Source organism: Erpetoichthys calabaricus, chromosome 3, assembly GCF_900747795.2.
Source record: "Erpetoichthys calabaricus chromosome 3, fErpCal1.3, whole genome shotgun sequence".
In the NCBI taxonomy this organism is placed as follows: domain Eukaryota; kingdom Metazoa; phylum Chordata; class Cladistia; order Polypteriformes; family Polypteridae; genus Erpetoichthys; species Erpetoichthys calabaricus.
Window position 1 is genome coordinate 221323705 of NC_041396.2, and position 13397 is coordinate 221337101.

The window sequence follows — 13397 nt, forward strand, 5'->3', positions numbered from 1 at the left end:
CAGCCCTGATTTGTCTCCTATAGAGAATGTTTGGCGCATTTTGAAACGAAAAATGCGTCAACGAAGACCCCGTACTGTTGCGCACCTAAAACGTTGTTTGCAGGAAGAATGGGACAAACTAACACCTGCAACACTTAGTCACTTGATTTCTTCAATGCCTAAACGTCTTTTAAGTGTTGTTAAAAGACAGGAGAACTGTACAAAATGGTAAATGCTGTACTGTCCCAACTTTTTTTGAAATGTGTTGCAAGCCTGAATGGCAAGAATGGATATTTATTTACAAATCAAATGATGTTGACAAAAAAAAAACATGAATTATTTTGTGTTCATACTGTCTGCAATGAAATAAAATTTGAGGAGAATTTATAACTTGCTTTTTTCTTTTTTTATTCACATTTTCCACACTGTCCCAACTTTTTCTGATTTGGGGTTGTAGTTGGGATAGAAGTACAAAAAAAAGTAAAGAAAATCTTTGAGAACAGACAAGACGTTTAAGATCATACATATTCTAAAGAAAAGATACACTGAATTCATGGCTAACAAAGTTATCACAACTGAGCATGGAGCAAGTCTGAGCTCTTATAAGGCATGAGCAAAACTCCGGCAGGAATGAGAATTAAACAAATGAAGAGTTTCTGCCAGTCTATAAAACGTGGGTGTGATTTAGTGAAACGAAAATTCAAAAGACCTTAACAACAGTAATTAACAAGCAACTGTAACACCCACGCCCAAATTGGCAACAGAAAGCTCATAGCTGACTTTTAAAAACTGGTTTAATTTTTCACATACAAGCAGGAGAAGCAGATGCAGAAAACAGGTGGTTTAAGAAAAATGTGAAATGGGTGGCTGGCAGGATCCTAGACTTAGTTAATGTTCAGCTGCATCTGACAAGAAGGATTTAATTTTTTTTTTTGTAAGTTTAATGCTATTAGAAATGGTCATGTTTGTCTCAGACATTTACCATGAAATTCACAGGTTCAGCACATATGTGAACAATGTTGATCAACAATGCAGAGAAAGTCTTCAGATCAATTTCCCCCATCAAGATGTAGTATAATCCATGGGACTTTACTGGGTTGGCGTATGACAGAAAATTGTTGGGTAACATATGCTTTTCCAGTGAAATTCAGTCGTGGACTTCATTTACATGATGTTAGCGAGTCGGAGGCAGTTGGCAGAGTGATCCCAAGTAGCCGATCACCTAATGTGACATACCTGTGGACTCACTCCATCTAGTCTGTGACTTGTTCCAATAAGATTTTTGTTTTTAGTTGTAGGGATGGGCTCTGTGTGCATAAGAGCTGACAATCAATGAATGCTCATCTGTAAGTACAATTCATGTAATGCAGCAATGAGGAATAAGGAACATGGGGGTTTTTGACCTCACAAACAGAAGAGAAGCTCATCCGCCTGTCTTATCTTGCATGTTTTATGTACCAAAACAGAATGGAAAAAAGAAAAAAAAAAAAGACAAGTCTGTGACTAAACTTGCTACACCTATTAACCCTTCATACAGAACTGGCATGCTATTGGCTGTCAGAAAAATGGCAGAGCACGACCGTGCTGAAAGGTTAGCACGTAATCACTGAATGTAAAATGGCGAGACTTTCATTGGTTTAAACTGATATAGTCCATCTATGAGATTGGCAACTGCGGTCAATAAATCTGAAATACCTCACAACTAGAGGTTAGTTAATGTGACACTGGCCTTAGGGAAGAATTTTTATTCAAGCCTCAAAGAAAAGTAGTGATCCCATTTACTACCAGATACAGCCATGTGTAGCCTTTTTATTGCCCTTTTTTTCACCCTTAAGGGAGCAACCTTACTAGTAAGTTAATGTACAACATTTGAGATATACAGTGCAACCGGAAAGTATTCACGGCGCATCACTTTTTCCACATTTTGTTATGTTACAGCCTTATTCCAAAATGGATTAAATTCATTTTTTTTCCTCAGAATTCTACACACAACACCCCATAATGACAAGGTGAAAAAAGTTTACTTGAGATTTTTGCAAATTTATTAAAAATAAAAAAATTGAGAAAGCACATGTACATAAGTATTCATAGCCTTTGCCATGAAGCTCGAAATTGAGCTCAGGTGCATCCTGTTTCCCCTGATCATCCTTGAGATGTTTCTGCAGCTTAATTGGAGTCCACCTGTGGTAAATTCAGTTGGTTGGACATGATTTGGAAAGGCACACACCTGTCTATATAAGGTCCCACAGTTGACAGTTCATGTCAGAGCACAAACCAAGCATGAAATCAAAGGAATTGTCTGTAGACCTCCAAGACAGGATTGTCTCAAGGCACAAATCTGGGAAAGGTTACAGAAAAATTTCTGCTGCTTTGAAGGTCCCAATGAGCACAGTGGCCTCCATCATCCGTAAGTGGAAGAAGTTTGAAACCACCAGGACCCTTCCTAGAGCTGGCCGGCCATCTAAACTGAGCGATCGGGGGAGAAGGGCCTTAGTCAGGGAGGTGACCAAGAACCAGATGGTCACTCTGTCAGAGCTCCAGAGGTCCTCTGTGGAGAGAGGACAAACATCTCTGCAGCAATCCACCAATCAGGCCTGTATGGTAGAGTGGCCAGACTGAAGCCACTCCTTAGTAAAAGGGACATGGCAGCCCGCCTGGAGTTTGCCAAAAGGCACCTGAACAACTCTCAGATCATGAGAAAGAAAATTCTCTGGTCTGATGAGACAAAGATTGAACTCTTTGGCGTGAATGCCAGGCGTCACAATTGGAGGAAACCTGGCATCATCCCTACAGTGAAGCATGGTGGTGGCAGCATCATGCTGTGGGGATGTTTTTCAGCAGCAGGAAGTGGGAGACTAGTCAGGATAAAGGGAAAGATGACTGCAGCAATGTACAGAGACATCCTGGATGAAAACCTGCTCCAGAGCGCTCTTTACCTCAGACTGGGGCGACGGTTCATCTTTCAGCAGGACAACGACCCTAAGCACACAGCCAAGTGGCTTCAGGACAACTCTGTGAATGTCCTTGAGTGGCCCAGCCAGAGCCCAGACTTGAATCCGTTTGAACATCTCTGGAGAGATCTTAAAATGGCTGTGCACCAACGCTTGAGAACCCCCCTATTGCAAGGCCACAGTGCTACCACTGTGTCATCCAATGATATACACAAAGCAGAAGTTTAGATTTAAGAATAAATACTTGTTGTTTGTAAATTGCTTTGGACAAAAGTATCTGCTAAATAAATAAATGTAAATGTAAGTATACAGACCAGTCCTTAAGGTCGAAGCTTTAATTTATTGAAAAAATGCACATTTTACAGTTTGCTTTATTTAGATGAAGTATAAAGAGGATGGTGCTGGTCTCCTATAAATGAATCCCACAGTGGTTAGGGTTAGGGTTAGTTTGGAAGACCTCTTTGCCCACTTCTTTAGTGATATGGTATAGCTCCATGCTGCATTATTTTTCTTCCTTCTTTCCCCACAGACAAAAAAAGCAAAAAAAAAAAAAAAGGCATATGTTACCCTGTTTAGGCCTCCTTTTTAAATTCAGTGCTCCAATTACCCTAACTCTTCATTACAGGGCTAACTATGATGGCTCCAATAAACCAGTCATCCAGGGCAAATGTTGTAAAAGGCTTGCCAACCTTCTATTTAATGAAACAATGATGCTCTTTTTCCATACAAAACACAAGCATTTAGAAATAAGCCTTAAAAGCAATGGTAGCATGCAGACACCTATATTAACACAGGTTTGGGTGTCATCCTTGACAGTACTTTATCTTTTCAGTCCCACATCAATAACATCTCCTGGTCTGCATATTTCCACTTGCATAACATTAATCTTATTCGACCCTCCCTCACTCCCCACACCACTGCTAACCGTGTTCATAGCCTGGTCACTTCTCATCTGGACTATTGTAATTCCCTTTTCTTTGGTCTTTCTCGCAAATCTGTTTATAAGCTTCAACTGATCCAGAATTCAGCTGCCCACATCATTACTTGAACCCCCTCTACTCTCCATATCACTCCCGTCTTGCAGCAGCTTCACTGGCTTCCAGTTCAGTTCCAAATTCAATTCAAGATTCTCCTACTAACTTTTAAGGCTATCCGCAACCTTGCCCCTCCATATCTGTCCGACCTCCTCCATGTTGCCAATCCCTCCTGCACCCTTAGATCCTCTTCCTCCATCCACTTGACTGTCCCCTTCGCCCGTCTTACCACCAAGGGGAGCTGAGCATTCAGTTGTTCTGCTCCCCAGCTCTGGAACTCACTACCATCTGAGCTTAGAAATATTGAATCATTTTCACTTTTCAAATCTAAACTTAAGACTGCTTTTTCTCTTTGACTACAGTTGCTCGATCTGATTTTAAATTTTGTATTTTAGTTTTGTTTATAATGTGTGTTTTATCTATTGTTCAGTGTCCTTGAATGTTTAGAAAGGCGCCTATGAATAAATAAAATGTTATATTATTATATGGCAGCACCACATCCTCCTTTCCTCTTTCCTTTTAAAATTTTTCTTAAATAAATATGTCCACTAAAGTTGTCTTACCTTTTATCTCACCCTTAGTTTTCTATAGTTCATCTCTCTTCTGCTACTTGTGCCATGAAACTATAAGTACTTTATTTATATGTATTTTGAGGAAATTAAAGAATAGGTATATGTGAAGCAATGTAAAGAACAAATCACTTCAGTGTATTAATTACTAATTTTAAGTATAGGCAACAGGCACAGGCTAGGAGCCTGGAAGAATTCAATTCCATCGCATGGAAAACACAGTTAGAGCTGGACAGTACAGTGCATAGGCCAAATTGAAAGGATAGACTTACAGAAGGCAGCTCAGGAATCAGTCCACATAGCACCAAAGAGAGCATTTTAGACAAAGAAATCTAATTTTCTAAATGCACAGTGTCCGCTAACAACCTGTATTCTGATATTCATATACAGTATTTATCTTTCCTTTAATCATTAATAATACCAAAATTTTGCCAGCAAAAAGTTGAGGAGAATGTATTTAGAGGTCCTTTTTCAATTTCATTTTAGATTATAGACTAGATTTTAAATTTTTTATGTAAGTAGACCTTTTAAATTAAAATTTTTAAATGTGTACTATACCTGTAACCATATTAGCATATGGACATTAGAATCATTTTGACAAGAACAGACTCCTCAGCCCAACAATCCTATTCACATTATAGTCCCCAAAATAACACTTTGAGTTGAATGTTGAAGGTCTCTAAAGACCTACTGGCATCTACACTACTTGGTAGTTTATTCTATGAATCTGTGGTCAGAAATCTGTTACTAAGTTGACTTTATCGCATTTTATCTTTTTAGGAATTGTGGGCGATTGGAAGAAACATCTGACAGTGGAACAGAATGAGAAATTTGATGAAGTGTTTCAGGAAAAAATGCAGGATGTCCCTATAAAGTTCATATGGAGAAACTGAATAAAGGAAGCACTTTCCATCAGCCTCCTACTTGCACAATTTATTTGAGTGTCATATTGAAGTGTGAAACCCTAGTTAACATTCACCATTTGCTCATCGTAGCAGCAAATAAACTATTCTTTAGTATCTACAGCCTTTAAAGATAAACCTGCCTTTCACATTGTGCCTTTCATGGTGAATACTATTGCAGAGACATTTAATTAAGCATGTGGTACAAAGCTATTTAAAAGAATTGTAAAGTCGTGCACCTGTAATGTTGGTAGATTAGGTGTCATGTTAAGAGTTAAAGGAAAGATACTGGCAAGGGTTTTACTTTGACATTTTCATTTCCTTTAAACTAACACTCAAATGCCAAAATACACAATTGCACTGACCAAATGATCAGGGTTATGAGTAAAACCAGATTAAAAATAACATTTTTCTCTAAACAATATTTCCTTTTTATTTTCCCTTTACAATGATCTCTACATTTTCACCTAAAATAAAGCAATACCTTTACCCATTATTTCTATTATTGTACATAAATGTTGTGATTATTTAATATTGTAATAAAATGTAATCGTGAGCATTTTGTAGTATTCAGAATGGCAAAAGAATGTAGTTGTAAAATCTACATGGTTATGGAAAAAGCATTATTAATTATGAACAGAAATGAAATGTTTGAAACATATGTTGTTCAATGAATTATAGAAGCATTAAAAGTTTATATTGTATATTTTGCCAAGAAAATGCTTGAAGTGACTTGTTTTAATGTGCAACCATATTTTTGAAACTGAAAAGCAGAACCCCAAAGAAACAAAGAGGAAAATCACAATTTCAGAATTTAAGCATTTAATCACACTTGCTGTCTTAATTATTGGTACAACACTGCCAAAAAGGCCAAATGTATGTTGTATTCACTTCGTTTAGTAATTCTTGTGCTTATTTAGTTGTTAACGAACATTCCATTTTCTAAAAATGGCTATGAATACCAAATAATCATAGGAATTTCTAAGAAAGGCTCACATTGCAAGTACTATGAATATGAAACAATAATATGAATACAGTCGAAAAGACCACAGATGAGTGACCGGTACTGTGTGCTGTATTTTGTTATGTAGAATTCATTTATGCACTAAATTCATTTGAAATGCCAGCAAATCTTCTACAGGATTTTTTTTTTTGTTTTTCCTTTCATTGTTGTGCAAAGTTTTTGAGGATATATACCTTTAAATAAAGATGAGACTTTTTTGACTTGCACTTGTATATTGTTTTTTTTTTTTTTAATTTTATTTATTAATTTTATTGTCATCATTCCATACAAATAGATCAATTTATAACAAAAAAAAAAAATTGAAGACAAATCAAACCCCACCCCTGAGAAGGAGAGCTTAGCCAAAGGAGAATTGCTTAGGGCTTTTTAATAAGGCAACAATAAACAAAAGAAAGGAAGAAATATATATAGGTAAATAAAAAATGGAGAAGGAAAATAAATGCGGTAATAGTTATTTCTCTTGTTCTAAAATAATATTGATTAGATCCTGCCAGGTTTTGAAAAAATTCTGTACAGATCCTCTAACTGAGAATTAGATTTTTTCCAATTTCCATCCATTTTCCAACCCGCTGAATCCGAACACAGGGTCACGGGGGTCTGCTGGAGCCAATCCCAGCCAACACAGGGCACAAGGCAGGAACCAATCCCGGGCAGGGTGCCAACCCACCGCAGGACACACACAAACACACCCACACACCAAGCACACACTAGGGCCAATTTAGAATCGCCAATCCACCTAACCTGCATGTCTTTGGACTGTGGGAGGAAACCCACGCAGACACGGGGAGATCATGCAAACTTTTTCCAATTTCAAATAATATAAAACATCGGTTTCCCACTGACTTATCGGAGGAGAGTTAGGATTCTTCCAGTTTAACAAAATAAGTCTGCATGCCAAAAGTGTAGTGAATGCAATCACCGTTTGCTTGTCCTTCTCCACTTCAAGTCCATCTGGAAGAACACCGAACACAGCTGTTAATGGGTTAGGAGGGATTGTGACCCCAAGGCTGTCTGAAAGGCACTTAAAACTTTTGGTCCAAAATGATGTTAATTTGGTGCAGGCCCAAAACATGTGACCCAGTGAGGCAGGAGCTTGGTTGCAGCGTTTGCAGGTTGGATCTTGCCCTGGAAACATTTTGGACAGTTTTAAGTGATGCAGATGAGCTCGATATATAATTTTTAGTAGAATAATTCTATGCTTTGCACATATGGAGTTTGAGTGAATTCTCTGCTTTGCTACCTTCAACTCCTTTTCTGATATATTGATTAAGAGATCTTCTTCCCAATGTCTTCTTGGGTCTTTGAAAGGCAGGGACTTTAATAAGATTTTATATATTGCGGAAATGGTGTTTAATTCCTCGAAATTGAGCAGTATTTTTTCCAGGAGGGTACGAGGTGAGGAAAATCAGTCAGTTTCTGTTTAACAAAATTTCTAATTTGAAGATAGTGAAAGAAATGTGTAGCTGGGAGGTTGAATTTGGAACGTAATTGTTCAAAAGATGCAAATATGTTGTCTATATATACATCTCTGAGCATTTTAATCCCAAAACTTTTCCAGGTATTAAAAACTGGATATACTTGCGAGGGTTGAAAGAGGTGGTTCTCTTGCAGAGGTGCCACAGATAAAAGATTTTCCATCTTAAAATGCTTTCTAAGTTGGTTCCATATTCTGAGTGAGTAATGCACAATTGGGTTATTAGTATATTTGTGATAACTTCCATTTATTGGAGCGCAGAGCAGGGAGTATAAAGAAGTACTACAGGATTTTACTTCTATTGCGAGCCAAGCCTGTGTATGTTCATTTTTTTGTGTCCAGGTTTTTACGGCTTGTATGTTTGCTGCCCAGTAATAAAACTGAAAATTAGGTAAAGCCATGCCACCTTCTGCCTGAGGTCTTTGTAGGGTCGCTCTTCAGATACGTGGGTGTTTTGAGTTCCAAATGAATGAGGTTATTGTTGAATCTAATTGCTTAAAAATGATTTATTGATATATATTGGAATGTTTTGAAATATGTTTTGAAATAAAAAAAGAAGTTTAGGAAGGATATTCATCTTAACAACATTAATTGTTCCGGCTAGAGTGAGATGAAGGGTTGACCATCTATGCAAGTCTTACTTAATTTTTTCCATACAGATGGCAAAATTTTGTTGATAAAGAGCTTTATGTTTACTTGTGATATTTACCCCTAGGTATTTAAACTGATCTGCTATGGTAAAAGGTAGGGTGTCCAATCTAATATTATATGCTTGTGAATTCACTGGAAAGAGTATACTTTTATTCAGATTAATTCTGAGACCGGATATCTTTTGAAATTCTGTTAGTGCTGTTAGAACTGCAGGCACAGTGTTTTCTGGGTCTGATGTATATAAAACCATATCATCTGCATATAGAGAAATTTTCCGTTCCAGTCCATCTCTGATAATCCCCTTTATCTGATAAGAATTTCGACAGTGAACCGCCAGTGGTTCAATGGTGATTGCAAACAGCAGTGGTGACAAGGGACATCCTTGTCTGGTACCACGTTCTAGCTTAAAGTAGTCTGAGCAAATGTTGTTAATACAAACTAAAGCTTCTGGATTGGTATACAGTAATCCCTCCTCTATCGCGGGGGTTGCGTTCCAGACCCCCACGCGAAAGGTGAAAATCCGCGAAGTAGAAGCCATATGTTTACATGGTTATTTTTATATTGTCATGTTGGGTAACAGATTTGCACAGAAACACAGGAGGTTGTAGAGAGACAGGAACTTTATTCAAACACTGCAAACAAACATTTGTCTCTTTTTCAAAAGTTTAAACTGTGCTCTATAACAAGACAGAGATAACAGTTCCATCTCACAATTAAAAGAATGCAAACATATCTTCCTCTTCAAAGGAGTGCGCGTCAGGAGGAGATAATGTCAGAGAGATAGAGAGAGAAAAGCAAACAATCAGTAATCAATAGGGCTGTTTGGCTTTTAAGTGTGCGAAGCACCGCCGGACAACGCAGCTGCTAGGAAGGGAGCAATGTAAAGGTAGCCTTTCAGCATTTTTTTAGAGGAGCATCCGTATCGTCTAGTGGTGCGAACAGCCCCCCCTGCTCACACCCCCTCCGTCAGGAGCACATAATGTCAGAGAGAGTGAGTGAGAGAGACAGAGAAAAACAAACAATTAAAAATCAATACGTGCTGTTCGAGCTTTTAAGTATGCGAAGCACCATGCAGGAAGCATATCGCTTGACAAAACAGCCACATTTAAGCCCAGCAAGGAAGAGAGCAATGTGAAGGTAATCTTTCAGTGTTTTTTGAGGAGTGGCCGTATTTTCTAGGGGTGCGAACAGCCCCTGTGCCCACAATATATTTGAGGAGTTTTATTTAATACGTAATACATGCTCTGATTGGGTAGCTTCTCAGCCATCTGCCAATAGCGTCCCTTGTATGAAATCAACTGGGCAAACCAACTGAGAAAGCATGTACCAGAAATTAAAAGACCCATTGTCCGCAGAAATCTGCGAACCAGCAAAAAATCTGCGATATATATTTAAATATGCTTGCATATAAAATCCACGATAGAGTGACGCCGCGAAAGTCGAAGCGCAATATAGAGAGGGATTACTGTACAGTAGTTTGATCCATGCACAAATATTTGGGCCAAACCCAAATTTCTCCAATGCAGTGAAAAGGTAGTTCCATTCAATCATATCAAATGATTTTTCTGCGTCTAATAATAGTAATATCTCTGAGGTATTTGATTTTGCTGGTGAATATAAAACATTAAACAAGCATCGGAGATTGGAAGATAGGTATCGGCCTTTAATAAATCCAGTTTGATCCTGTGATATTACCGAGGGCAGCACTTTCTCCATCCTTCTAGCTAGAATTTTTGAGAGTATCTTAACATCGTTATTCAGGAGTGAAATTGGTCTGTATGATGCACATTGTAACAAGTCCTTATTTTGTTTAGGAAAGACGGTGATTAATGCTTGACGAAATGTTTGAGGTAGTATTTGGTTGTCTCTAGCTTCTGTAAATGTTGCCAATAAGTGGGGAGCTAGCTGAGTGGAGAATTTCTTATAAAATTCTATGGGGTAACCATCAGGGCCTGCTGATTTCCCGCTTTGAAGTGACTTTATAGCATCTAGTAATTCTGTTAGCATCAGAGGTTTATCCAGTTCCTCAGCACTTAAAGCATCTATTTGTGGTGTCTGTAATGTATCCAGAAATGCATTAGATTGTGTGTTATCTTCTTTGAACTCAGTAGAATATAAGGATTTATAATAATCTCTAAATGCGTGCATTATATTTTTATGGTCAATGATTTCTTCTCCATTCGTGTTGGTGATTACTGGTATTGCATTGCGAACTTCTTGTTTGTGAATTTGTTGAGCTAAAAGCTTATTAGCTTTTTCTTCGTGTTCATAGTAATGATGTCTTGACTTATAAATAAGTTGTACAGTTTCTTTAGTTGTTAAGATGTTAAGTTTTGTATGCAGGGCCTGCCTTTTCCTGTGAAGAGCTTCACTTGGATGCCTGGCTTTTTCTTCATCTATTCTAGTTATTTCGCTTCTTAGCTCATACACTTTCTTGGTTTCTAATTTATTTCTGTGGGAAAGATATGAAATAATCTGTCCTCTTAAGAAGGCCTTTAGAGTTTCCCAGAGTGTTCCTGCAGAAACCTCTGTGGGCGTGTTTGTCTCTAGGAAGAAGCTGATTTGTTTGGATAAAAATTCTGTGCAGTTCTCGTCTGCCAATAGAAGAGTGTTAAGACGGCATCTGCGAGGTGAGTGTGAGGGGCTTAATGATTTTATCTCCAAGACTAGAGGGGCATGGTTGGAGATGGCAATTGTGTCGTATTTGCATGATTTAATCGTAGGCAGGAAATTATTATCTAGAAAAAAATAATCAATTCTTGAGTAGCTATAATGCACTGGTGAGTAGAACGAATATGTTCTTGAGTTTGGGTTAAGAAACCTCCAGGGGTCTGATAAGTTGTGGTCATTTAAAAACTGTGTAATTGTCTTTGCAGTGTTAGATGTCGTCCCCCCTGTCACAGGAGTGGATTTAAAACACAATCTAAGAGTGGATTTAAAACACAATTAAAGTCCCTAGCTATTATAATTTTATGAGTGTTCACATTGGGAATAGATGCAAATAGATTTTGCATGAATTCCTTATCATCGACATTGGGTGCATAAACATTTATCAAAATCATTTTACTGTTAAATAAGTTGCCTATGACCATCACATATCTCCCTTCAGGGTCCGATACTACATCTGATGCTACAAATGGAACTGTTCTGTGTATGAGAATTCCCACCCCTCTAGTTTTCTTTATAAAGCTAGAATAGAACATTTGGCCAGTCCAGTCTTTTTGTAGTCTGAACTGATCCTTGCTTAGTAAGTGGGTCTCCTGTAAAAATACTATTTTAGCGTTTAAGCCTGTTAGGTGAGATCATACTTTCTTTCTCTTTAATTCGTTATTCAAGCCTTTAACATTCCAGCTCACAAAGATAACTGTCCCATCATGAAGACATTGATTCTGAGTTTTTAATGTCATTTTATAGTCTTAACTGGTAGTGTGGCAGTTTAAATCTTAATTTCAAAATTCCCCATGAGTTATTGCATTTTAGCCTATTGTTGCATTGATATTTATAGTTATAAGGATTAGAAGAATAAATTAGATATAGCCTGCTCTCCTTCTCTCCCTCCTTTATCCCCCCACCCCCCATTTTGCCTCCCCACTTGAGGCTTGATCCCACTTCGCGATGTCCCGGTCCTCTGACATACAAAGAGACAGAGCACGTCCAAAACAAAACAAACCCCACCCCGCAGCGGCGTTAGAGAATTAAAACAAAGAGATATCTATTGCAGCTGAATTCTAAATACTATCTGCCGAAAATATAATCATTAACAGTCTTTAAGCTTAAAATAATCTTCAGCAATTTTAAGATATTAAGATAATAAAAGAAAGAACCCTGGGAATGATTTTAAAAAGTAGTCTAGGATAAACATAGTAAATCCTAATGTAATAGTATAATGTAATAGTATAAATAGTAAAAATAGCAATAAACCAAGAGTATGATGTTAAACAGTCTACTTTAAAGTAGTAAAAAAAAAGAAAAAAACAACCCTACTTTAATTACTACTACACATCCACACTCACATCTATAACTGTAATTAAGACATAAACATATAATGTCCAAGTAAAGAAAAGGATGTATAATTATAATACCAGTCTCTTTAAAAGTGGATCCAACAGCAGATGATAGGTCCTTCCCATGTCTTGACAGAATACGGCTCCTTATTAACTTTCAAAAAAGTGTCAGAAACACCTTCTTTAGTTCCTTTTCAGCTTCCTCCTTGTTTGGAAATACATAATATTGGTCTTGAACTTCCACTTTCAGTTTGGCGGGATACAAGAGGCTGTATTTGATATTACCTTTCTGTAGGAACTTTTTAATATTAAAGTTGGCTGCGCGTTTTGCAGCTGTTAATGGTGAGAAGTCGGGGAAAATACGAATAAGATTATTAAATATAATCTCTTGCTTGTGTCTGAGAAATGCCATCACATCAAGCTTACATAGTAATCGCTCGAAGAGGACAATAAAAGTCCTAGGTTTAAAGGTGCTTGATCTGTATGTGTGATAAGCAGCTGCTATCTCAATGTCGAGTTTAAAATCATCTCCAATTATTTTAGAGAGTAATTCTACTGCAAATTTCACTGGGTTTGAGCTTTCTTGTTTCTCAGGTATACCCTCAATTCTTATATTGTTTCTTCTGCACCCATCTTCCAGGGCCACAAGTTTTTTGCATTCAGAATTCGCAGCTGTAGCTTTTTCATCGGCGTTAGATGCCAATTGTTCCGCTGTTTCAACTTGAGCCGTGAATGCCTGCTTAACGTCATCCAGCTGATCTGTAACGTCATTAATCTGGTTGGCAAGGATTTTCAGTTTGGATCTATTT

General features: G+C 37.6%; 2 protein-coding genes across 3 annotated transcripts in view; one reads left to right on the top strand and one right to left on the bottom strand.

Moving 5' to 3' along the window:
• LOC114648668 (amine sulfotransferase-like) overlaps positions 1-6482 on the top strand; it is a 70808-nt gene extending 64326 nt beyond the window's left edge. For both annotated transcript variants that reach the window (XM_028797825.2, XM_051924678.1), the window contains exon 7: positions 5314-6482. In XM_028797825.2, coding sequence (XP_028653658.1) covers positions 5314-5426 — 113 coding nt within the window. In that variant the 3' untranslated portion in view covers positions 5427-6482. The remainder of the gene's footprint in view (positions 1-5313) is intronic.
• rwdd1 (RWD domain containing 1) overlaps positions 1-13397 on the bottom strand; it is a 506701-nt gene that overhangs the window by 335077 nt on the left and 158227 nt on the right. The window lies entirely within an intron of this gene.